At 53.7% G+C, this 25,442-nt stretch overlaps 1 protein-coding gene across 4 annotated transcripts in view; it reads right to left on the bottom strand.

The window, feature by feature from the left end:
- Cpne2 (copine 2) overlaps positions 1 to 25,442 on the bottom strand; it is a 37,853-nt gene extending 12,411 nt beyond the window's left edge. Inside the window, exons 1-13 of one of the 4 annotated variants that reach the window (XM_050144012.1) lie at positions 25,247 to 25,442; positions 23,251 to 23,305; positions 22,617 to 22,697; positions 9,780 to 9,997; positions 7,362 to 7,541; positions 6,913 to 6,987; positions 5,256 to 5,327; positions 4,069 to 4,152; positions 3,745 to 3,834; positions 3,168 to 3,266; positions 2,757 to 2,843; positions 1,554 to 1,613; positions 538 to 671 (exon numbers count right to left, since the gene is read on the bottom strand). In XM_050144012.1, coding sequence (XP_049999969.1) covers positions 538 to 671; positions 1,554 to 1,613; positions 2,757 to 2,843; positions 3,168 to 3,266; positions 3,745 to 3,834; positions 4,069 to 4,152; positions 5,256 to 5,327; positions 6,913 to 6,987; positions 7,362 to 7,541; positions 9,780 to 9,997; positions 22,617 to 22,697; positions 23,251 to 23,299 — 1,229 coding nt within the window. In that variant the 5' untranslated portion in view covers positions 23,300 to 23,305; positions 25,247 to 25,442. The remainder of the gene's footprint in view (positions 1 to 537; positions 672 to 1,553; positions 1,614 to 2,756; positions 2,844 to 3,167; positions 3,267 to 3,744; positions 3,835 to 4,068; positions 4,153 to 5,255; positions 5,328 to 6,912; positions 6,988 to 7,361; positions 7,542 to 9,779; positions 9,998 to 22,616; positions 22,698 to 23,250; positions 23,306 to 25,246) is intronic. The other 3 variants (XM_050144011.1, XM_050144014.1, XM_050144013.1) reach the window with 3 other exon arrangements.

Raw genomic sequence — 25,442 nt, 5'->3', positions numbered from 1 at the left:
GTTGTGTGTGGCCTGGAAGCACAGCTACCCTGTAAGCCCGATGCCATCTGGGCCCTAGTCCTCGGCTATGTTCACTCAGACACATTCTTAAAAAGCAAAACAAAACAAACAAGCAAACAAAAACCAGGGTCTCACTATGTAGCCCTGGCCGGCCTAAAACTCAAGTCGGTAGCACCTAGTTGACCTTGAACTTACATAGGTCAGCCTGCCTCTGTCCCACAAGTACCCAACAGCTGTGAAAGCAGTAACTGCACTGTAGCAACTTAGCTTCATCTTCCATCCTAACTCATCTGCTTACTAGATAATTGGTACATCACGAATAGAAAGAGTCCAGTTTGAACCCGGGCTTGGCAGGCAAGAGTACAGGAATCGATGGGCAATGTCTGCCAGGGGACCGGAAGGGACAATAACTGTGTATATGCCTCTTGCCCGCCATTCCTAGGTTTACAGATCCCTGGGTCCCTTCTAGCTCAGACAAGCTGAGCATCCCAGTCTGAAGGGACACCAGCTGACCTTCAGAGTCATCTCCAAGCGTACCTGTCATAGTCCTGGATGATCTGTCCCACCGCCCAGATGGCTGACAGGTATTCGTTGGTGCCCATGGGATTGATGTAGTGCAGAGAGGAAGGGTCGAGGGGATTCCCGTTGGAGGCTGTGAAGTCTATTCCAACCTGCAGAAGGAGGGAAAAAGGCCAAGCAGTGTGGCCAACCACTCCAGATCCCCAGCACAGCCTCAGGGATGAGGAGGGCCTAGTGAACACAGAAAGTCTACACGTTCCGCAGCCCCCACAGTCGGAAGAATGGCTGGGATCTGCGACCTGTTTGGTTGTTACTCTTCTGCTCCCGTGCTGCCCATGGCAGGGAAGGCTGGCAGCCCCCCCCCCGGGGGGGGGAGGAGCAGGAACTGGGCTCTGAGGCCATTTGGAGCTTGCACTACAGAAACAGGCAAAGGAGCCTTTCAACTTGTAAGCAAGTGACAGTCCAGTTCTCACTATATGCCAGGGACTATGGGACAAGCTGAGGAAGGAGGAGAAGGAAAATAGAGAGGGTTCAAGTTCATGGCCCTCCCAGCCCAGGAGAGGGACAAATGCGGATGAGTGGAAAATTCCTCAGATGCTTTCAGACAAGACAATGAACGCCAGATGTGTCAGAGGACAGAAAGCACCAGGGGAGGTTGGCAAAGGTGGCAGAGGGAACCGTGCAAAGCCCTGGGGTGGGCAGAGAACTGCCAGAAACAGAGGTGTGGCCCGAGTGAATGGAACAGAAGGCAGGAGCAACGGGACAGTGGAACCCTCCGAGTCAGTGGGAGGAGCTGACCTTTCCCTGGGGGGGTGGTGGTGAGGGGAGTGGGAGAGCCTGGGCCCCTGTTCTGCCCCCAGCCAAGCCTGACTCAGCCTGCCAACCAGGACACACTCCCTACGCCCTCTCCTCTGAAGTCAGTTGCATCCCTTGCCCCAAGGAAGTCCTAACTAAAGTCTATCACTCGACCCTGATGCTGTGGCAGAGGCCTGAGGGAAGATCATGGGTAGGCTGGTGATGGGGAGGGGGCTTACGGTGAACATGAGCTGGCAGCCTCCCAGGATGTAGTCCAGGAAAGAGTAGTTCCGGTGTATCTGGAAGAAATGGTGAGTCAGTGGGTCCTGGTTGGGCTATGGATGTCCCTGTAGGAGTTGGTGCTTGTGCCCTGGAGCCTCAGGAGAAGGCCAGAGGCAGCAGCTGAGCCTGATTTGATCACAACAGACTCCAGACCTCTCTAGTAAAGGCCATGAGCGGATGAGGAACCCAGAGCATGGGTGCCATTCTAGGCAGGGACCAGCTCCCAGAGCCAGTCACACCTGCCAATCAGTCATCCAATGGAGGAAGCCTGCATTCAACACTCACTGGGTGCTGGGCAGCCACCTCCCCGAAGTCTCTCTGCCTCCCTTTCTAACACACTCCGAGTGCAGATGCCCGTCCAAGGCCTCCTGAGCAGGGTAACAGCTAGGAGATGCCACGTCTGCTGTCAAGGCCTCTGCCAGCAAAGCATGTTTCCAGGTCAGGGGCATCAGGGATCTCTCCAAGATAAATGCAATTAAGCAAAAATTTTTAAAGGGGCATGCCCCTCCCACACCTGTCATGCCTGAGCTTGGAAAGATGACAAGTTCGAGGCCAGCCTGGACTGCACAGGCAGACCATCATAGAATCGGGCTGGACTGGAAGAAACAGCCAGGCGGTTGCCAAAATATGTTGAGTGGCAGGTGTTTCGGAAATGGATCCAAAATCATGCTTGGCATTGACAGGGCACTGTCTGTGGCGCTGCCACCAAAGGCCCCTGTGACCCTGTGACAATCTGGGCTAGAATGTGACCAGGATGGGGAGGCCTCAGCAGGCCATGTTCTCCTGCATCTCAGGCCGAGCCGGGTGCACTTGTCCACTCACGCTGCCTTCCTTACGGTCCAGTCTGCTAATGTGGCTTGACCACAGTGTTCTGAGTCTTAATGGCCTCATTTCTAACAGGGAAACCATAGCTGCCTGGGTCCTCACTGATGCCAGAAGCCAGGGCACTCAGTCCCAGCCTCTGCCGCAAGTGTACGGAATAAGCCTCCAGGGTAGGCAGACGTGGTTCCCAGCTAGAAAAATCACCTGGGAAATCAGCTCACACCCTTCCTGGCTCTGCACAGGAAGGGAATAGGAGACGAAGCCGCAGCATGCTCTGCCTTTCCACACACCCATTCTTCAAACAAGGAGACCAAGGCTTCTGTGTATCCTCAGCTCACCTTGCATGATCTCAGGATAATGATACCCGAGTTCTTGTAGCTCTTCTTCTTCCTCTGCTTTTTGGGGTTGATGCATTCCATCTCCAGCTGGCACGGTGGGAAGGAAGGGAAGCTCAGCTGGGGGATCTCAAGACCCCATTCTCCCAGAGCCCCAGAATGCCCTCTACAACCTAGACCCAGGGTCAGATGCCTCCCCAGAGAGGTTCTCTGGGTGGCCTCCTCCAGACTACTTTCTGGATGCCCAAGCTTTGGGGGCTGTTCTCGCTTCATCCACACCCTGAACCTCTATCCCACAGACAGAGGGAGGTCACAGAGGCAGAAGCGGAACACCTATGTGCTGGGGTCAACGTCCTGGACTTGTCTGCAGTCACTGCTGGGACCGGGCGAACTCGGCACGTACACCCATCTTACCGGGACGCCATCCCGAGCCTCATTCATCTGCAGCACAGAGGTTTGGAACTCGCCGATGAAGTCGTGGCCCCCGTTACTGTCGTAGTCGTAGCACATAACCTGGGACAGGTGCAGCATGGTCACCCCAGAGCTGTCCCGGGGTGCGCTCTCAGCCTGCTCCCACCCGAGCAAACCTCATGTCTATTGTGTGGGCATTCCCTCCTGCCGTCTGGTCTCTCTGGGGTTCCTGAGCTGCCTCCTACAGGAGACCTTCCAGGGTTGCCAGGAAAGCAGGTTGAAGTTACCCGAGGATGAAGGCTGTGCTGGTTACTCTATAACCACCAGGCATCTGTTCCTCCTTCGGCCAGGCCAGGACCTCTGCAATCCTATCCAGCAACTCTTATATAGCAGGGCTCTTGGGGGTGGGGATCCTGCCCAAGTCCTGAGGGTCAGGCAGATCCAGGCCTTGACCCTAGGGCCCCTACGTTCTCATAAGAAGGGGCTCTTCCCAGTTTCAACATGTATGCCAGGAGCCCCGATGGGGTAGAACCGAAAGTGGGGCTGGCGGGGTGGGGAACACGGCCCCAGAGTCACTAACCTGGATGGGCTTCGCCATGTCCCCATCACACAAGGACACCAATGGCACAGTGAACGGCTTCCACACAGGGTCCAGCGTGTACTTGATCACCTGGGAAGCAGGGAGGAGCAGAACGTGCACAGACTCATTAGCGCCCATTAGAGACAGATGTGAAGATGGGCAAACCCTTAGCCTTGCTTCCAACTTTGGAAGCCAATGTTCCTGTGGCCCTTTTGGTGGGATCTACATGGCTGGGGCAGCACAGGCCGCCCCCTACTGTCAGCTTGATGAATCAAAAAGTCTTGAGATGCCCCCACCCCAACCCCAACGGCTCCTTTTACCTACCTCGGTCCTATGGACTAGCATCCATTTGCCATCATCCCCTGGCTTGTAAAATTCAAGAAACGGGTCTGACTTCCCGAAGAGGTCCTGGGGGGAAGCAGGACATGTGTGAGAGGAATGGCCCTAGCAGATTCAGGGGGGGCTGGAGTGTAGCCCAGCCACCTCCCTGATTCAGGATTGGAGGGAGCTACAGTGCAGCCTGTCTGTCCCTTCTCTTCCCCCAACCTCCCTGGGGTTCAGCCAGAGGCCTGGTGCTAACCATCTGAAAAACGAGAAACCCCCACAGTGAGGCAAGAGTTCTGTGCTCTAGAGACACCACGCCTTAGGTGGAGAAGTTACAGCAGCACAGGGCTCCAAGAAGGCCATGCCTGTCATAAGGCCAGGCACAAGGACATTAGAGACCACAGCCCTAAGACTACAGGGCAGGCCAGTGTCGCGGTTTAGCAGAGGACACTTGCCATCAAGCCTGGTGACTAGAATTCACATGGCGGATGGAGGAGAGCTCACTCTGCAAGCTCTTCTCGGACCGTGTGTTCCATAGCTCTGTGGACCCCTCCGACTGTAATAAATAAACCCATGATTCCTGTCACCAAAGGGCATGAAGGCATCTAGAAATCCATTCATATAAGTTAAAAAGAATGGCACTCTGAAGAAGCTTTACAGGAGTGGAGGGGACAGAGTGGAAATCGAGTAAGAATGTACAGGACAACAGTGTGCATCCGGGAGACAGGCACCTGGAGGCCACTGTCACGTCTGTCCCCAAGAGGGCTCAAGGAGGGGGCTATAGAAGGACAGTTAGGATGCAGAGGGGCACCAGGGCAATGTTCACAGAAGAGGGTCTCAGGTGGAGAGAAGAGACCATGAAGGGCCTGAGATGGAGGGGGCGTGGTTTAACCTGGGTACCCAGGGCTAGCAGATGTGAGGTCCTGGGTCCCAACCTCAGCACTGGAAAAGGAGAAAATTCATAAAGCTGAGGAAAGCAAAGGTTCTGGTCTAACCATGTGGCCTAAGGAGAGGAGGGGGAAGGGCAAGAATCTGGACCCTTGGAGGGCTACATCGGAGTCAGGGAGTGTAAAAAGGGGGTCACAACGAGAGGGTGTCCAGTCACAATTCTCCTCCTTCCCAATGGCAGTGCACTATCCCACGGTGGGAGAATTTCTGTTGCTGGAAGGCCTCCCTGCCTGGCTTACCTTCTTATCCAGCTTCCTGCCGGCCAGGCTCAGCGTGATGACGCGGTTGTCTGACAGCTCCTGGGCTGCGATCTGAAAGGTTGGGGCTGTGAGAGTGGGGTCTGCTCCTCCCCTTCTGCACCCTGCCAGGACCCATCTCTGCAGGGCTAGGTGCAGGGCAGAGGGGAGCGAGCGTGAACGCTAGGTGAGCCTGGACCAGCCTCTTGACTTCTACACCTTGGTTTCCATTTTCTGGAAAACGGGGTAACAATGGGACTGGTTATGAAGACTCAGAGAGTGAGTCCCGTGGCTCAGGAGAGGGGCAGGTAATATGGGGACTAGTCAGGGGAGGTGGTCACGAACCAAGGGGAGAGGCTCCGCACCAGGGAGCACAGCCCTCCTCAGGGAGCACAGGCCTCGAGCTTGGTCTCCAACCTGAGAGCTACACACAGCTGAGTACACTGAGGTCCGGGGAGGATGGGGGACGCACACTAATCATCATCTATTCACGTCGTCTCCATAGCTACAGCCCTCAGACCTCAGCGCAACTGCGAAAGTCCACAGTGGCCTCTCCCCACCGACGGACTCACAGTCCTGCCTCTAAGACGGGCTTACCTGAGAACAGTCTTGCTTGAGACTGACCACCCCGGCTCGACAGACCAAAGGCCCTGGGGCCCTTTCTGCCTCCCTGTTCTTCACCTAGATTATAGGATGGTGCCTATCATCCCATCTCCTAGAGGAAGGAACTCAGGCCTAGCATGGGGCCACAGGCATCCTGGACAAACACTGAGTGGGGTCCCCCTGCTGGCATCTGACTGCAAGGAAGCTTCCTTGAGAGCTGACTGTGAGCTCTGAGGGGGATGGGCAGGGCTGGGGAGGGGGTGCCTTCCAGGCTGCAACAACCTGGGAACCATCTTGGTGGCTTTTGAGACATGTTATAGATTTGGCTTACCCTGAACTTGGGGAAAGGAGAAATTATTGAGGCGGGGAAGCAAAGCAGGGACTGAGGGTTCACACAGCTTGAAGGAAAGACTCGATAGGCAGTAGGGAGCCATGGGTGGGAGTGAGGGGCCCAAGCACACACAGAAGAATGAGCTGCTTTCGGCAGCACATCACAGGCCGGATGAGGAAATCTCGCTTGAGGAACTCTTGCTTCTCTTGGGCTTCATTTCCCTCATCTATGAGATGGGGTTTGCCCTGCCTTCTAGGCTCTGAGGACCGAGGAGCCCATCCACAGAAAGAGCCTGCCCGTGGCTGGAATCACTGCAAGGTGTAGGGGGAACCATTGCAGTTGCTGGAATCACTGAGAGACTGTGTTATATGCATCAGGAGCCTGTGAAATGCTCCCCGGGGGCGGGGAAGCTTCAGGGACTAGTATTGGGGGGATACTGTGAGGGCTCTGGACACCCCTCCTCCCGATGATAAAGAGGCCCCTGGCCCTGAGCCGCATCATCATATCATCGTATAGAGCCTTCTGACAGTCTCCCAGCCAGACAGCCCCCAGTGCATCATCTGTAGAGCCAGAAGCCCGTTGCTAAGAGACCTGTTGCTAAGTTGTAAGTTGGGCCTTTTTACTCCCAACAAAGCTGGTGATTATCTGCTGGAGAAGCAGTCCATTGATGGGGGAGGGTGGCGGAGACAGAGAAGGGATGTGAAGGGCAGGGAGGGGGGCAGATACCGTGATCAAGCCCTTCCCCGCAGGCTTGTCATTCAGCAGCAGCAGAGGCCTGGTGATCTTCTTGCTGGAGACAATCTGGGATGGGAGAGACAGGGAGGAGAGTTCAGGGAGGCAGCAGGGGCTCTTGGGGATGGGTCAACAACAGGACGGTGGTGACGGCACCATGCATCACACTGCCCCCTCTTCTCTGTGGTTGCAGGTGGCGGGCACTGGGTTTGGTTACTCCTTCCATGGAAGCTTTCTGCCCAGCCCCAGACTCACTGAGCTACACCACTTTGGGGCCTGTTGGCTCCTGGGGTGTCTGCATGGAAGATGGGAAGTCTGCCAGGAGGACTGGTTAGGGAAAGGAAAGCATGGGAAATCCTGTCTGAGGGCTGTCCGACCCCAAGGGCAGAGGTTGACTCCGAGGCCTGTGTGTACCCCACTCCGCTTGGGAGCCCCAGGCTCACCGTGCCAAGGCTGCAGGAGAACTGACCCAGGAAGTCATGCTCGTCCAACTGTGCGCTGGATTTGTCCTGGTCGAACAGGGCGAACTTGAGTTTCTGCACCTCCTCGAAGTGGTAGTCCAGCACGAACTTCTTGGAGAAGGCTGGGTTAAGGTTGTTGATGGCCGTCTCTGTTCTGTCATACTGGCGGAGAGACATGGTAACGGTAGGCAGAGTCATGGCGGCCAGGTTCCCTCTCTAGCTAGCGCCTATCAACCTTGCTACGGAACACCTCCAGCCAGCGCTCACAGCCATGAGCCCCAGCTCACAGAGGAAGACACCAAAGCTCTGAGGTGTTATGTACAAGGGAGGCAGGTGCAAGATCCGAGCCCAGTCTTGATTCCAGGGACCTCCCTCTTGACTCTGCAGAGCCTTTCCGTTCCCAGGGACAAGGGACAGAGCTCAGGGCACAGCCCCGACTGGGTAAGTGACAGAGCACAAATCCCTGTCCCCATCTGGGCCTGCTTCTACCTCTGTAAAACAAAGGCCTTTGACTCTGTGGCTTTCCTATGTTTTACTTTGGGAAATCCCTTTTCTCAAAAATCACACTGTACATGCGTGCTAAGAGAGGAAGGAGATCACAGAGGGAGGCCGGGTCAAGGGCTTCAGTTTGTAACTTGGACAAAATTCTGGACTTGTCCAGTCTAACATGCCCACCTCCTTTGGACACCAAAGCCTTGGTGGGCCAGGGCTAGGCACTGTAGGTACATGGTAGTTTGGGCAGGAATCACCTCCTGGCCTCAGAACACACACAGCAGAGCCTGAGTGAGGCTATTTTGAGACCCGGGCTATGTTGGTTTTTCCTTCCACCCAGGCTTCCAAGGGCAAGAGCAGCAGGGATCGGAAGAGGCCTTGACTAAGACTATTTTTAGCCTGTGTGGACAATCTGGGGGTAGTAGAGACTGGGGGTGTCATGAGTTGGGGAGACACCACTCCCTGAGGAGCATGCGGGGCGGGTTTTGGAGACATCTCAGAGGGGATTAGTACCTGCAGGCCTGGACTACCCTGACCCCGGGCTGACCTGGTGTCACACCTCCCTCTGTTGGCTATACCACCAACACACTGGAAATACAGGAACCTTGCATACTCCAAGCCCCGCTGCCCCCCTCTGTAAATTGGCCAGCAATCCCAACTCTTTTAAAAAGAAGTATTTTTCATTACAAGAAGCCAACGTCTGTGAGGCCCAGAAACCGAAGCATGTTCAGTGAGTGCCAATCACTCGCTCAGCTCAAACAGGAACTCAGTGTGGCCACACACCTGCCATCCCAGCACTCAGGAGGAAGAGGAAGGGCCAGGAATTCTAGGTTAGCTTCTGCTACCCAAAACAAAATGCTACTATATATGCTGGGAACTATGCATGCATGCTGAATGATATGGAATATGAGACACTGAGCTGGGATTAGGGATTCTCATTGGCAGGTAGGTCTACAGTCCTCCAGATTGTCTTCCTCGAGTTAATCTGAATCTGACAAATGACAATCATAACTTCCTTTGAATAGGTGTCAAAGCTAGTATGTGAGCAGTTCAAGTTTCTCGGTAACCTCCCTAAACCACAGCCTTTCTCAACCCTCAGGCCAGAGGCTTCCAGCCCAGAAGGCCCCATGCTGAAGCTAGTCACTGTAAGGGAAAGAGAAAAGCCCTTTCAATAAAGAGACAGGACCAGAAAGGGACAGGAGTTCACCTGAGATCACACAGCAGGGAGTAGCATTGCTGGGCATGAGTCCATCTCCGGGGCTCAAGTTTGAACAACTTATTTCTCTTTGCTTCTAGCCAAGAGGGTGATTGTTAGAAACAAAAGAGGAAGTTTCCTTGAAGAAAGCAAGTCCGTACAGAACTATAAAAGTTTTCCTAACTATAGCCATATAAACTATTAGGATATAATAAATATGATAATTATATATCTGTGGGTGATAATTTAGATAGAAGTCTAGCTATAAATCTATATCTATATATAGGTGGGGATTTTTTTTTTTTTTGGAGACAAGGTCTTATTATGTAGCCTTGGCTGGCCTGAAACGCACAGAGACCCACCTGTCTCTGCTTGTATTGGTACTAAAGGCATGTGCCCCCACAGTACCACACCCAGCCACAAAAATATTTAGGTTTTTTTGAGACTGAAACTTACTTATTATGTAGCCTGACTGACCTGGAACTTGCAGTCCTCCTGCTTCAGTGTTGGAATTACAGGTGTGTACCGCCACACCTGGCTTAAGTAATATTTTAAGTACACTTAAAGTTTGTGAAAAGTGACAGTTCCCTAAGTGGTCTTCCACCCCCAGCCTTCGTCCCAAGGGTGGGACCCCAGCATTCCCTGGATCCAGGAGGTGCCCTTCTGCCGCCCAGCCAGCCCTTGCCCATCACAGACACCGCAGCTGGCCTCACCTCCATCCACCTGCCGTTGTCCTCAGTAAAGAGGACACAGAAGGGGTCAGACTTGGAGGTGACGTCCCGGTCCAGCAGGTTCTGGCCACTCACTGACAGCTCCACTTTGCACACACAGCACTGAGAGCCCAAGGGGATGGCCCCTGGGGCGGGGGCACCCCCATCTGGAATGTAGGCCATGGGGGTTGGTGGCGGCAGCAGCAGCAGTTCTTGGCAGTCTGGAGAAGAAAAGTAAGCATTAGGAGGGGACGGATACTCTTCATGTGCTAACCTGTCACCAGGAGACCTCAGCACTTGCCCTTCAAGAGCTGGGTATAGGCTGGGGACACCAGGACAAGCCTGTAATCCCTGCATGCAGGAGGCTGAGGTGGAGGTTCCTGAGTTCAGGGCTAGCCTGGGTTACAGGGGCAAGCCTCCGTTTCAAACTAAAACAAAGAAGTAGGTGGTGAGATGGCAGGTGATGTGTATGTAAGACACGGGCAAAGGCTTGCTGGAGAGAGAATGCAAAACACCCACCCGGAAGGAATGAGGAGTCTCCGAGAGGTGTATGGTTTGCCTTGGTACCTGTTCCCTGCCTTAGTCCATCCTTACCCATGAGATATGCATGAACCCGTGTTGCCCATGTAAGATCACAGGACATCATAGCGGACACGGGTATCCTACATGCACTGTGCCAGAAAACCTGGGCTTCTCCTGAGCAACGCATCAGGTGGAGTATATGATGGCTTGGGTTTTCCCTGTTGCTCTGGCCACTAGGAAGTGAGCTTCTGGAAACTTATTCAAAACTGGACCTTGTTCGCTGCCTGTTATGTTCCCTCCCGCACCTCTAGCCCAAGCTCATGACTGGAATACAGAAGGCTTTAGAGCATATATGAAGGGTGCGTGCCCAAATAAGTAAACAAACACATCCTCCTACCCCACTCTGGTCCTGCTTGAGCTGATTCAGCACAAAACTGACACTCCCAGGCATCCTTGACCAACGCAGCTGAGCAGTGTATGTTGCCAACTGTCGGTGGCCCTGTTTCCCTCAGAGGACAAGGTGTCCATATGCAGGAGTGGAGGGACTATCTCCATGGGGTAAGGGAGTTGTGGGACCCCTTTGTCACTGGCCCTATAGACGAACCTAAAGTTCTCTGGACCTATTTCCTATCTGCCCACACACTATCTTACCTTGGTCCTTTGAGAGTCCCAGGGGCAGAGTTTAGCTCACAAACGCATGCACATTATCATGGGCGATAACCCTAGTTCCCCAACACCTCAAAGGCCTTCACTGGTATTCGGTCCCCTCATCACTCAATGAGTTACTGACCTGCATCTCCCCCAGGAGGGGGCTTATGCCCCTTCGCCTTAGAACATGATGGGCCCCCACTGCTTCATACCTCAGTCTTGTGGAGTACATAGTAGTACTATCCCATTTTCCAGGGAAGGAAACCGAGGCCCATGTATTTCCCCTATGTTTGTTGAGTATGTACTTCACTCCCAAGACCTGCCAGCAGCCTGCTGAGCACGTTCTAGTTCTGGTCAACTCTGAGGCTAGAGCTCCTACGGAGCCCCCTAGCCTGGTCTAGCTGAAACACAGTGAGGGTGTAGGACAGGGTCTGTACAAGCCTAGGTCCCTATGGGTAGCTGGATTTCACAGTGAGAGTAATAGCAAGCCAGAAGCAGGGTTGGCGTAATCTTGTTTGCCCTTTGTGTGTGCATCACTTCCTGTGCATTTGTGAAGGACAGGGGTTGACACCGGCGCTTCCTCAGTAGTTCTCCACTTCGCTGTGTGTGCCGTGTGCGTGAACGCGAGGTGCGTACCGTGGCCACACAGGCAGAGGCCAGAACAAGTTGCCAGGTGTCTTCCCCTAACACTCTGTCTTACTCCCAAGTTTACCTTTTCGGCTAGGCTGGATGGCCAGTGAGCTCTGTGGCTCTAACTCCCTCTGCACCTTGAAGTTGGGGTTATAGGCACCCAAAGTCATGCCTGATCTTTTAACACAGACTCTGGGTCCTCAAACTCAAGTCTTCGGAGCCGCACACTTACAGGACAAGCACTCTTACCTACTTAGCTGCCTCCCTGAGTTTTTGAGACAGGGTCTCTTATTGAGGGTGGAACTCACTGGCTATCTGGCTACACTGGCTGGTCAGCTAGTTGCAGGGCTCGGCCTGCTCTGCCCCCCCCCAAGCACTGGGATTCTATGTGCGCATCATCAGGCCTGCCTTCTGTACGGCTATTGGGGAACTGAACTCTGGTCCTCACGCATGCACATGGGCCGTCTCCCGGACCTTTAAAATTTTTGTATCTATTCGTCTGTTTATTGTGCAGGGTATGGGTGGGTGTGCATCCTTAGGTACATGGGGGTCAGAGGACAACTTGTAAACCAGTCCCCTTCTCCCTGAAAGCAGAGAAGCCCAGGGGTGAACGGAGGTTGTTAGGCCCAGCGGTAACTTCACCCACTGTGCCGTCAGCCTCGTCTCTCCCTTTGAGGTAGGATCTCACTATGTAGCCCAGGCTATCCTTGAATTTATAGTCTTTGTTTCTGTTTGTTGCATGCTGGGGTTACAGGTACTGACATATTAGTCCTCAAACTCTCGCTTTGTCTGGGACAGCTGACTGTCTTGTTAAGGAGCAGCAGCTGCTGTCCCACAGCCCCTCCCCAATGCCAACTTCCTTCGGGACACTGCACATAGGACCTCCTGGCAGGGAGGGGATATGGAGAGTGAAGGAGCCAGTCCTCAGCACCCCCCCTCCTACAGCTGTCCCTAGACCCTCATTACAGTCGCACTTCTCGAAGCAGCAGGACAGCTCTGCAATTTGCTGGCAGGATTTATTCTTGTCAGGAAAAATCAGTTTCTGCAGAAATGGCTGAGGAGCCACGCTTGTGGTGCAAGCCAGCGGCTGGGGCTGGAGAGCACAGCCTTAGCAGGTCAGTGGGCATCAAGGGTGTCCACGCGGCCTCTGCTCTGCCTGGGGTGGCAGGGGCAGGATCATCACCCTACTTTACAGACAGGAAATGGAAGAACAGGAAGTGGAAGCCGATCAGGCACCACCAGGGCCAACATCCAGGAAGCAGCGGAGGCTGTGAGACCATCTCCCTATGCCCAAGACAGTGCTGGGCCTTCTCAGAGGAGCATAGTAGGGCAAAGTGGGAACAGTCTGGGAACCCATGAGACCAGGGAGTCTGGGACCAAGAGCAGGCAAGCCAGGGACAAGCTTGTTTTATGTATGTATGTATATATGTATGCATGCATATATGTTGTAGTGATAGGAGTTTGAAACTGGGGTTCCATATATGCAAGCTAAGTGCTTTATTGAACTATATCCCTAGTCTTTGCCCACCTTTTTCTTTTAATATTTTTTTTATAATTTTGAGACAGACTCAGGAAGCAGAGGAAGACAGACCTCTGAGTTTGAGGTCACTCTGGTCAGAGACCAAGTGCCAAGAGCGAGTGCCAAGACAGCCAGGGCTACACAGAGAAACCTTGTCTTAAAAAAAAAAAAAAAAAAAAAAACCCACAACCGACCAACAAACAAAACAAACAAATAAATACATATTGAGAGAGTGGTCTCAGTAAGTTATGCAGGCCTCAGACTTGCCATTCCCTGCCTCAGTCTCCCAAGTAGGAGGAATAGCAAGACTGGTGCCCATGAGCTGGCCCCACTCCCTATTTTATAAAGGACACAGAACCTAGGTCCTCAGCTCCTCCGGCATCACCCTACCCACCCCCATCACCGACACATGGGTTTCACCCACCTCCTATTTGCAACACTGGCTCCTCTGTAATGTATTTTATTATCCTAGGCATGGACCCCTATAGCCCAGAGTTCTGTTCCTACCTAGAATGGGTCAGGCACACTTTCTGGTGCAGCGTACATGAGCTCACATGTATGCAACACACATACACACGCACGCACGCACACGCTCAAACGGACAAATACCAAGGTATTTGTATGCTCACATGACCACTCCGAGGACACACCCTCATGATAGTCACCGGCCTGGCCACGTACCCACAATCTTGCCTTTGTTACAGCACTAACATCCCATATCTAACTGAGGGCATAGCCAGGAGGGCCTGGTCCAGGGAAGCCCACTAAACTCCACCTGGGTCAGCTCCAGCTCCCGCTCAAGAAAAACAGAGCTCTATGAATGGTGGGCGGGGAAGTGGACTCCTCCTCAACCAGGGGCAGGGCTCCCATCTCCAACTCACCCTCTGGCAGGAAGCTCCTGGATCCCCGAAACGGGGAGCACATGGTGTCTGAGGTTGGGACAGGCAGGGGATCAGAGTAGCCGTTGGTGCCAGTGCCACAGCGGGGCAGGGATCCGGACCCTGAGGCCTGACGCAATGGAAAAAGAAACCACAGCCTGGTTGGGCCAGCCCCCTCCCCTCCCTCAGCAGAAGGCAGCAAGGTGTCATTAAGGGGGGGTTGGGTCTGTGAGTGCATTGGGCAAGATGGAAAAGCTCCAGGACAGCACCATCTGCAGGTAATTTGGGGTTTGGGGCTGGAAGAGGGGGCGCGGGCAGTGAGAACCTGTTCCAAGGTTGATCCTGACACCTGGCACAGGTGGGCGCAGGCCCCTGGCAAAGAGCTTGGAGTCAGGGATGCAAAACCAGCAGTCCCGTTTACGGATAAGCTAACTGAGGCAAACCGAAATGACTTGGAAATGACCTGTCGCTGGTCACACATTCATTCAACAAACACTCCTTGTATCCTAGGGCTGCAGGAACAAGGCTGAAGAGCAGGTAGTGGTGGCACAGCACTCAGGAGTAGAAGCAAGAGGATTGCGAGTTCAAGTTCAGCCTGGGCTATACAGCGAGACCCTATTTAAACAGAAAGAATGATACAGAATCGCAGTCATTGCCACCAGGACCAGGCATCTTGCTCTTGATAGAAGGATGGACTTTGAAGACATTAAAACTAAGCTACACACCTAGAGTATTATGGCTTTTACAAGAACTCTCGTAATTCATGGCTGGTGACTCCATGCCCCCTTCTACCACGTCCCATGGGGCAGCCTCGTCCCACCTGCGGCCAGCATCAGCCCCATTCCTCCACTTCCCCTGCCATGGCCAGGCAAGCTGCAAAGTCTCCTGCTCAGCAATGCCTAGCCCATGCAGCTCTCCCCTACCCTGCCAGAGGGACTCTTTAGTCATGGAAGTCAAACGCTACCAGAGAATCTGTTAATGCCTTCCCCTTCCAAATCACACAACTCCCTCACCACCCCAGGCTGAGGGAGCCAGGCTAAGCTGAGCCTTTTCATGCCATCCTCCCCGGTTCTCTGCCAACCTTCCCAGGCTTCCCCCTCTGACTTCAAGCCTGCCCACCTTTCGCCTGCACTGGGCCCTTTGGCACTTGCTGTCCGTTTCCCGGAACGGCGTCTAGGCTCGTGAAGGGTCCCAGTTGTCAGCATTCTCAGAGGTCTTCCACAATCACTAGAGCCAGTGTGATCTGTGTCTACTCCACTCCGTTTCCTTCGGATCACTACAACCGTTTCACACACTCCGCCACAATCCTTCTGTAATGATAGTTCTCAAGGAGGGGGGCCTACACTGACTCCCGCTCCAGCACGAATGCAGAGCTGCAGATTGTGAATACCCAGCAAATGCATTAAATGCACGAGGAGCCAGGGACCCAGCTGCAGGCTGCTCATTTGCATCGCTAAAGAGTGAAAGCCACTTCTCATAACCCTCTGAAAGGTTAGAAAGAGAAGCGAGGGCCCTACGTAACAGGGAGGAAGCTGAGGCCCAAGAAGGAGCTAGAGATAGATGAAGCCAAGGCCTATTGACTCTGGGTGTAGGAGCCTGATCAAGTTGAGGGGACTCTGGAGCTGAGCCAGATGGGTAGGGCCCCAACTTTGAGGTGGTCGTGAGAGGAGATACCAAGTGAAGCAGGCCCAGGAGATGGTGGGTTGCAGGAGGCTCTGAGGACCCAGACACAGAGAGATAAGAGTGGAAAGTGGGCAAAGGCAGATCTAAAGTGGCCCAGCAGCAACAGCTCGGCCCCAAGATTCTCAGTTGTGGCCACTGAGGGACAGGAGGCCCATGGGACTACCAATAAGGACTCCTAGTAGGAAGATTAGATACTGTCAAAACAGCATGCCCGAGGCTGGGGAGATGGCTCAGTGGGTTAAGGGCTCACTCCACAAGCATGAGGGCCTGAGTTCGAATCCCCAGAGCCCACGTGAAGTCAGGGGTGGCAGAGCCTAGAGCATTTCCAGCAGCTCACAGGCCAGCTAGCCGGGTGTATTCAGTGGCAGACAACAGAAAGGCCTTGCCTCCCGCAAGGCAGAAGGGAGGATCATCACCTGAGGGTGTCCTCTGACCTCCATACAATGGTGTGTCCAAACTGATATTTGGAAAATGAAAAAAATTCTGTTTTCAATGCAAACTATAAGGAGCAAAGCATTACAAAGTCTTGCTAGTGACAGTGGCATAGACGCTTGGCCCTCTGGCCAGTATCAGTGGCGGTTAAATGCACAGACTCAGGATGTGATGTTCACAGCTTCTGCCATTTCTCTTCTGTGAGACCTCAGGCATATTACTTAACCTCTCTCTCTCTCTCTCTCTCTCTCTCTCTCTCTCCCCCTCTCCCTCTCCCCCCCCCCCCCCCCCCCCCCCCCCCCCCCCCCCCCCCCCCCCCCCCCCTCTCTCTCTCTCTCTCTCTCTCTCTCTCTCTCTCCCCCTCTCCCTCTCCCCTCCCCATCCCCCCCCCTCTCTCCTTGCCCTCTGTAAAAAGAAGGCAATAAAGTATGTTCCTGGGTCATTGTGAGGATTAAGATAAAGCAAACTTGCTATTACCAGTGGTTCTTAATCTCTGGGGTGGAGACAGCAGACTGAAAAACAGGGGAACGTGTGACCAAACAAAGAGGGCAAGGGACTAAAACTTGCTGCTGAGACACATAGTCCCCTATTATCTTTTTCTGCTTTGGGCACAGCACACCATGACAGTTAGGCCAAGGGTGGGGGCCATGAAGTAGATAACAGGACTGGGACATGGGGACAGTCCTAGAGGTTTTCAGTCAACTTTGGCCTTGACACCCCAAATGTGCCAGAAGTCACAGGACCTGAATGGGCACCATCTTCGAAGGAGTGCAGCTTTAAGTTTGGGGCTTTCCTGCTCCATGCATGGTTCCCAGAAAGTACCAGAAGTTTAACATCTAGCCCCACCCAGACCTGCTCCATCAGAGGCCCTAGGGAGGCACCCAACAACCCATGTATGAACAAGCCCTGCAGGCAAGGCAGAGGAGGCCAAGTACACACAAACCACGGGTTTGGGAGGCAGGTGCGGTTTCTAACACGCTCCCCAGAGGAAGCTTGAAGCTGCCCACCTGCAACCATGATGGGAGTAAGGAGGCAGACACCTGAGGCTGATACCGCACCTTGGGGATGGCTCTAGCTTGGTCTGCTTGTAGCCTAGTTAAGCGGACATGACACTTGGTTTCCATATAAGCCCTACCATGCCTGGTTAGATAGTAATTCTCTGCTAACTAGAACCCTCAACTAACCCGTCAGTCAACCCTTACCCACTGTCCCTGACGGCTGCTACGTCCTCAAGGCTCTCAGGAGGTTTGGGATGGGTCTCGAAGGGCATTGTCACCCCACTGACCAGATGACAAAGTCCAGGAACACAGAGGGCATTAGAACTTTACAAAGAAACTGAGATGCTAGTGGCTGGTTTGAAGGAATCTGTTGCAGAGGACTGGGGGCTGGAGAGATGGCTCAGCGGCTAAGAGCATGGCTGTTCTTTCAGAAGACCCAGAGGTTCAGTTCCCAGCACCCACACTGCAGCTCATACCTGTCTGTAACTCCAGTTCCAGAGCTTCTGACACAGACATACATGCAGGCAAAATGGTGCGCATAAAATAAAAATAAATCTTTAAGGAGTGTTTTTTTTTTTTTTAAAGAATCTGTTTATAGGACAATGAGGGGGGTAAACTTGAAGTTTGGAGGGCAGCATGGGCTGAAAACAAGAAGGGTTTTTCTATGTTGTGGTCTTGAGGTCTAAGAACACATCTTGTAGGAAGTTCAGTCTCTGGCTGAGGCTGTCTATCAACTGGATGGAGCCCATGCATGAGGATAATCGGCTTTGCCCCAAGCCTGATTTAAATGTTAATCTCATCTTAAACATACCTTCACAGAAACACCTAGACTGGTATTTGGCCAAACAACTAGTCCCCACAGCCCAGCCAAGTTCACAGAGACAGTAAGCCATCCAAGCAACCTTGAGCTCTGAGGGGCAGGAGACAGGCTACCGGTTTGGGGCTCTGACTTCTCACACATGGGAGCTCCAGGTCACCTGACAGCTGGAAGGGAAGGGGAAGAGGGGCATGATCACCCCAACAGAGATAAACATGAAATAAAGGACAGTTCCAGCAAGGCCCAATCCCACTTTGAGGGCACTGTGAGCTTTACCTTTCAGATGCCCCTGCTCGAGGCTTGTGACCATGGGCCCACACCCACTGTCAGCGGAGGTTCTTGCTTTCTGGCTCCCAGGCTGATACACGCTCTTTACACCACTCTCTGGGTCTCAGAAAGGCTCCTCCTTCTAGACTGACAGGACCCTGAACAAGCCATGTGGTCTGCTTTTGTATCTGTTCCTTCTCTCGTGTGCATGTGTGTGTGTGTGTGCATGTGTGTGTGTGCATGTGCGTGTGTGCATGTGCATGCATGTATACGGAGGTGAGAAGACAACCTCGGATGTCATTCCTTAGGTTTCTGTTTTGTTTGTTTTTAAAGAGGGTTTTTCTGTGTAACAGCTCTGGCTATCCTGCAACTCACTATGTAGCCCAGGCTGGCCTCGAACTCACTGATACTCACCTGCTTCTGCCTCCTAAGTGCTGGGATTAAAGGCATGCACCACTACCACTGGGCTCATCAGGGTTTCTTACTGGCCTGGAATGTCCCAAGGAAGACTAGGCTGGCTGTCCTTGAGCCCCAGGGATGGATTCACCTATCTGGCTTCCCAGCTGGCGTTATTGTTACATGGTTTCTAGGAACTGAACTCCGGTCCTGGTGCTTGCCATGTAAGCACTGTATTGGCTGAGCCATCTCCCCAGACTCCTGCATCTGCTTTCTTACTCACAGAAATGCCAGGACACACTGAGAGCTCTGAATCTCAGAGGCTCCCTTCCCCTCTCAGGACAACACCTAGTCCCTGGGGTAGGGCTCCCGCGGTCCTCTCCCTCGTCCCCAGGGCTGTTCTGTGCTCTTCACCACGTATGCTCCAAGGACACTGTCTTGTGTATCTCTAATATTGCACCTGCATTCCAGCTGCCTGGAATGCACTTTCTCCTTCTCCACTTGACTCCTTTTATTTTTTTTAATTTTTTTTATGGTTTATTTAACTTTATTTTTCTATGTGCATTGGTGTGACGGTGTCAGATCCCCTGCAACTGGATCTTCAGACAGTTGTGAGCTGCCATGTGGGTGCTGGGAATTGAACCCGGATCCTCTGGAAGAGCAGTCAGTACTCTTAACCACTGAGCCATCTCTCCAGCCCCGACTCCTTTTATTTTTTTACATTCAGCTCAGTAAAGCCAAAAGCGACATCACTGTGCACCAGGCCCTTCACAATCCTTAGGATGGTCAAACTTGTAGAAAGCTGACACACCGCAGCTTGGCAAGACTGCGGAGTGACCAGAACTCTTACTGTTGGCCGGAGGCGGTGGTGTTTGATGCAAACCATTCAAGAGAAATATTTGCCACAGCCTGCAAGCTAACTTCCGACATGAGCGTTCACCAAAAGACACACATGAGGATGCCCACAGCAGCTGCTCCCATTTCTGGACCCAGCTGCTGTTATCCCAGACACACAGCTTTGTCATGGTATCCTATGTTGGGGGTGATTCTCTTTCTCTTTTGAGTTGCTGGAGGCTGAACTGAGGGCCCTGTGTGCTGACACCAAGCCACACACTCAGCCCTCTTGGTTTTGAGACAGAGCCTTGCTATATAAACCGGGATGACTATGAACATACACTACAATGTTTAAGCAGGGGTGGGGTAGGGGAGGTGACACGGTCATTAAGGAGAACAAGTCCAATATCACCAAATTGAAACCACTGGCTTGAGCAGCCAATGATGCCATTTTCTTCTCTGTTTTGGAGTTTTGCAGTTGGTCTTGCTGTGTAGACAAGGCTGGCTGTAAACTTTTGGCAATCCGTTTATTCCAGACTCTTGAGAGATGGGAATACAGGTATATGCCACCATAGGCAGCCTTGTTTTCATCTCTGCTGTTCCCAACACTGACATGTATAGAATGGGAGCTGAACAAATTAAAGAACATGATTGGGAGAGGAAAAAGGACTTACAGAAGCCCAAGATCACAGATTCACAAAGTTCCTGGGCCTGGAATTTTGTTTTCTTATTTATTTATGTATATGGATGTTTTGCCTGCATGTATATATGCGCACAATGTGTGTGTGTGTGTGTGTGTGTGTGTGTGTGTGTATCCAAAGGAGTCAAATAAATGTATCAGATCCCGTAGAACTACAATTAAGGATGGCTCTGAGCTGCTGGGAACTGAACCCAAGTCTTCTGCAAGAGCGACAGGTGCTCTTAGCTGCTGAGCCATCTCTCTAGCCCCACTTTTGGCCTTTTGAGACAGTGTCTCACTATGCATCTCTGGCTGGTCTAACTGGATGTATGGAGACCATGCTGGCCTGGAACTCCAGAGATCCACCCTGCCTCTGTCTCCTGAGAGTTGAGCTCAAAGGTGTATGCCACCACACCTAGCTGAACTCTGGGATTTTAGAGTAATAAGTCCTTTGACACTTTGGGCTAAGAGCGTCTCTCACCTTCCAGCCGTATAAAGAACCCCGACCTCAGTTCCACCACCACCACATCCCTGCCTGTTGGGGACAGAGAGGTTCAGAGCCAAGAGTCTTACTCTCAGGGGCCCTTCTTGTGCAGTGTGGCGGTGTGGCTCCTGCCAAGTGGCATGGAGCCCCAGGAGTAGACTGGCACTCATTCTGGGTAAGGCGTCAGGGTTGGGAAGCTCTGCACACAAACCACTTTCTACTTTAGCTATGGCACCGGGTGCTGTGCTTAAAAGACAGCACACTCTGCCAGGCAACGGGGCCATTATAGGGATAAATATAGATGTAGACAGTCAGGCGAGGGCTGTGGCAGGGGTTGGCCCTGATGCTCTCCTGGGGCCCTATACTGGGCCAGGCCATCCTGGGAAGGAGGCTAGCTAAGTCTCACCTAAGCTCCAGCTCTTGGGGAGGCCCTCGTCAGCCCACCCGCAGGCTCCATGTGCAGCTCAGCCACCTAGGGTTTTCCTGGTGTTACTACAGGGGCTGGCCAAGTGGTCATTAGGTAGCAAACCGCTGTAGCCTTTTCTGTCAGGCCCTTCTCTTACCACACCTCCCTTCTAGGTCTCTGCACATCATCTACAAAGTCAGCTTGGATACCATGCCTCTTTTCTGTCTCTCTGGAAGCTGCGGGATGGATGGACACGGAGTTCTCTAAGCTGCTGAGTGCCCTTGGCACTTAAGGGATCTCAGGAGTAAGTCTGGCCAGAGGCAGGACCTTAACTAATGGAGAGCTTCACTCCGAGATTGGGCTCGACCTTTGGGCCCCTACTATGGTGCTCACACCCACGGGGGGGGGTGTCATAGGCAACTAGGCCCTGCCTAATTATGTGTGAATCTCCCCTCTGTATCTGTTTCTCTGACTGTGAAGTGAGGTACAGCCAAGTCTCCTTTGAGTCTTGAGGGTGTGGCTACAGATGCCCTCTGTCCTTCCTAAGTTCTCCAGCCCAAAGGGCAAAGCCTGCCTTGACCACAGTTACACCACTGACATAGGGTACTCCCTGACCCAGAGGAGCTGCCTGGGACACATCTGCTAAGTAGCTGAACAGCTAACTGTGTGCAGGAGAGAGTGTGTGTCTGCTCTTAGGTTGCCCATTTCTTAGATAAAGAAGTTGAGGTCAGGGGCTAGGGCTAGAATTCAGTGGTAGGGCAGCTGGCTGAGCATACCTGAGGCTCAGCAATACAAACAAGTGGTCAATGAGCCAATCAATTATAGGAAGGAAGGGGGGGAGCAAGTGAGCTGATGGATGAACTGAGGCCAGAGAGATTAAGAAACGGTCTAGGGTAAGTGGGGAGTGGGGGCCACTTCCCGGCATTCCTCAGTCCACTAGCGGGCAGGCAATGGCAGCAAGCAGTACCAGCGGCTACCCACAATTCCCAGCTTTCTGTGCCAGGAAACCCTGCCCTGTTCTGACAAACACCTTTCCACACCCCCTCCTCCACATCAAATCCCTGGCACACAGGACCGTGAAACCCGTGTCCCTCCAGGGACTCAAGAGCGGCAAGCTCGCAATCCTTCCAGGTTGTCACCTAACACTCAGGGCCTCATTTGGGACGAAGGGTAGACTCCCACTCCTCACAGGGCATTTTCCTGGGCACCGACTCTGTTGCAGGCACTGTTCGAGTATGAAGGCGCAGCCTGCCCAGCGCTGGCTGGAGGGAGGGGTAGGGAAGGAGCTGATGCACAAAGGACAAACACCCTGGGGAAAACAAAGTAAGGTAAAGGGACAGGGATATATATATGCCTTCTCCCTCCTGTCTCTTCCTCTCAGATTCCAGGGGACAACAGTATGGCTGCAGGTGACACACCGAACAGGAGTCTCCTTGACCTCCATAGAAGTTGGATTCGGGAGGTAAAGGAGGGCAAGGAACACGGAAGGCACCCCTAGTCCTGGTTCTGTCTTCAAGCACTGGGAACCTTAAATTGTCTCTCCTGGATGGCGAGGGGAGGAACATGATTGGATAGTCTCCGTCTCCAGCTGCCTTGTCTGGATGGCAGGGTGACCCAGCCTCATGCTTCTACAGAGCCCACACTGACCTTTCTGAAGCCATGCGCTGGCTGCAAACGGGGGATGTCTGTTTTCTAGAGGTGTTCTGCTCCTGCCTCTGTGGCCCCAGCCTGTCGGGAAGGGGAGGGGTAAGATACTTCCTGCAGAAGGCAGGAATCGCTAGGAGCTTCTCAGCAGGCCAAGATGCTCGCTGGCTCTCTTGATGGGAGTGCAATTACCAGAGAGTGCCTTTCTGTCTTCTGTTCAGGCCTCAGAGCCCAGTGAGGCCAGTTCCAGGTGGGAAGCGGGGAACCCACATGGAATGGGCCACCTCAAATAGTGTTCTTCACACTCTGCAAGGGCGAAACCTTCTTACCCAGGCCTCTGCTCCCAGTACAGCCCGGAAGGGCCAATGTCTGGATTCCAGGACTCATCTCTGCATAGAGAGGTGGTTAAGCGTCCCCCCCCCCCAAATCCCAGAAGGGATCCTGAGTGCAGTTATGTGAATCAAGTGTGCTAATATTCCCGAGAACAACAGGGATGACAGCAGTTCCCAAGTGCCTCCCGCACCAGTCACAGTGCTGGCACACAGCACCTCTGTCATCTAAATCGATCCTCACAACTCTCTTTAAGGAAATGCACAATTATCTGGAAAGAATAGGGAACAGAGGGTGCACAGCTCACCATTATACAGACAGAGAAACTGAGGCTCCACTTTGACCCTCTTCTTCATGTAGACCTGTTGGGGGAGGGCTTGGAATATAATCAGAGACCCTCAGCAAGAGTTCCCCACTTGTAAGAACACCTGTGCCATTTCCTGGCCCTAGTCCCCTACAGCTCTGCAAACGGGCTGCTATTACCACCTCTCACAGATGGAAAAACACCCAGGCCTAAAGGTGTGTGTGTGTGTGTCAAGGCATGAAGGCAGGAAGCACCGGAGGCCAGGAGCACTCGAGCACCCAGAGTCTTTGTCCTGGTTTTTCCATGCAGAAATGCATCTGGTGAACCCTCCCACTCCAGCAGGCTGGATCACCGGCTTGGGACAGCCCCAGACAGAGCTCACTGGGCCCCCTGCCAGGTGGCAACAAATTCACTCCTTCATGTTGGTGCCTAGTCAGTTTCCAAGTGGCCCTGGAGATGAACTGGAGGTGCACAGCTGAGGCCACCATCCCACTTCCGGTCACAACAAGGTGTTCAAGGCCAGGTCTTTCACAGCTCCCCGAGGGGAGCTGTTCATAGGCCACCAGAAATGACAATCAAAATGCATCTCTTCCTGTGGGAGAAGGACTCTCTTCCAATTCGGAGAGCAGTGTTCTTGAGCTCACCAGGGGAGTCGCCGCCAGGTGACCAGAGGTCAGAGAACACAGGACTAGGAGCCAGGAGGCACGTCTGGCCCTGGCTCAACCCTCAAGCACTGGAGACCTTACATGTCTCTCCTGGACAGCATATGTCTGCATGGTTACTCTCTCCAGCTGCCCTGTCAAGATGGCAGGATGACCAGGCCCTTCTGCTTTGCTGAGCCCACACCAAGTCCCCTCTCAGGTCATGCTCTCCAAGGCGAGGAAGCTGTATTCTGAAAGTTATGCTATTGCCTCAGCAACCTGGAAAAAGGCAGAGGGATCCAGCATTCCTCAGGCAGGAAGGCAGGACCCTGGCCTTGGACTAGGGGCTTCTCAGCTGGAACCCTGCCTGGCAACATCGTTACCTACCAACCACAGAAGCTGTAGGTGCCTCAAAGGGCAGAATAACACCCCTTCCCACCTCTGGGTGACAGCTCCACACCCCGACATGATGGAGATCTACGGTCAGACAAAACAAAGGGCAGCTGGGCTAATCCTCAAAGACCTTTATACCTTTGCTACTTCCCCAGAATAGCATGGGGCAGGAAGAATCAGAGCGCAAGGCAGACCCTTAGAAGGGCCACCGAGTCAGGACGGCTATGGCACCTGTGACCTTGGGCACTTCCCGCCCCCCTTTTGAGGTAGCCCCTTATCCAAAGACTAGCTTGCCTACCAAAGGTAGGGTGAGGATTCGGGAGGGGAGGGGAGGGGAGGAGAAGGAAAGAGGAGCGTTAGTTTCCTTTATTTTTCCCAGGAGAATCGCTGCAGGGATGGGAAGGAAGGAAGAAGGGCTTCTCGCTTCTTCCTCCAACCCTTGAAACACACAGGTGCCAGACAGCTTTTGCGCAAAAACTAGTTTGCAAACACACTCCGACTTCTGGAAAGCTGCCCGGCACTATTCCCCATCTTTTCTCACCGGCTGGAGCCTAGGCAGTCGGCCCTAGGGCCCATCTGAGCAGGGCCGGGCTGGGGTCAGGGTGGGGTCAAGGGGTGCCCTCTTCTAGAGTCCCGCGGCCCGCTTGCCCCCTGCCTCCTACGGTTGTGCTGGTGGCAATGGGGAGCTATCCCCCGGAAGCTCTCTAGACATCTAACGGAGGAAGACGATGCCCCCCAAACAGCTAGCCAGTGTCCCTGAGGCCACCCAGCCACCGAACCCCCGCAGACGAGCGCCCCCGCGTGGCCGGGTGGTAGCTGAGTCACCCGGGCGTGCTGCGGGGGGCGGCGACCACGGACGTCGGAGTCCCTCCGACAGAACCCGCTCCCCTCGGAGCCCCAGGCCGAACTTGGGCGCGCGCAGTACCCGGCCCACCCTCGCCGCGCCCGCCACGGGCCCCACTCACCGCGTGTCCCGCAGCCTCAGCGTGCTCCGGGCCGCCGGGGCATCCCCGCGCGCTGTGCTGTCGGCCGGGCGGCGACGCGGGACAGGCTCAGGGCGCTGCCCGCACGGCCGTGCCCACTCGTGCGCTCGCCTGGGCTGGGGCCGGCCCTCCTCGGGCCGCGGTTGCGGCGCGGGCTCCTCCCTCCTGTCGAGGGAGG

This window comes from Alexandromys fortis, unplaced genomic scaffold (genome assembly GCF_014885135.2).
Source record: "Alexandromys fortis isolate MF-2015 unplaced genomic scaffold, M_Fortis_MF-2015_v1.1 scaffold_1, whole genome shotgun sequence".
Taxonomy (NCBI): domain Eukaryota; kingdom Metazoa; phylum Chordata; class Mammalia; order Rodentia; family Cricetidae; genus Alexandromys; species Alexandromys fortis.
This window is presented reverse-complemented; position numbering and strand designations above follow the sequence as displayed.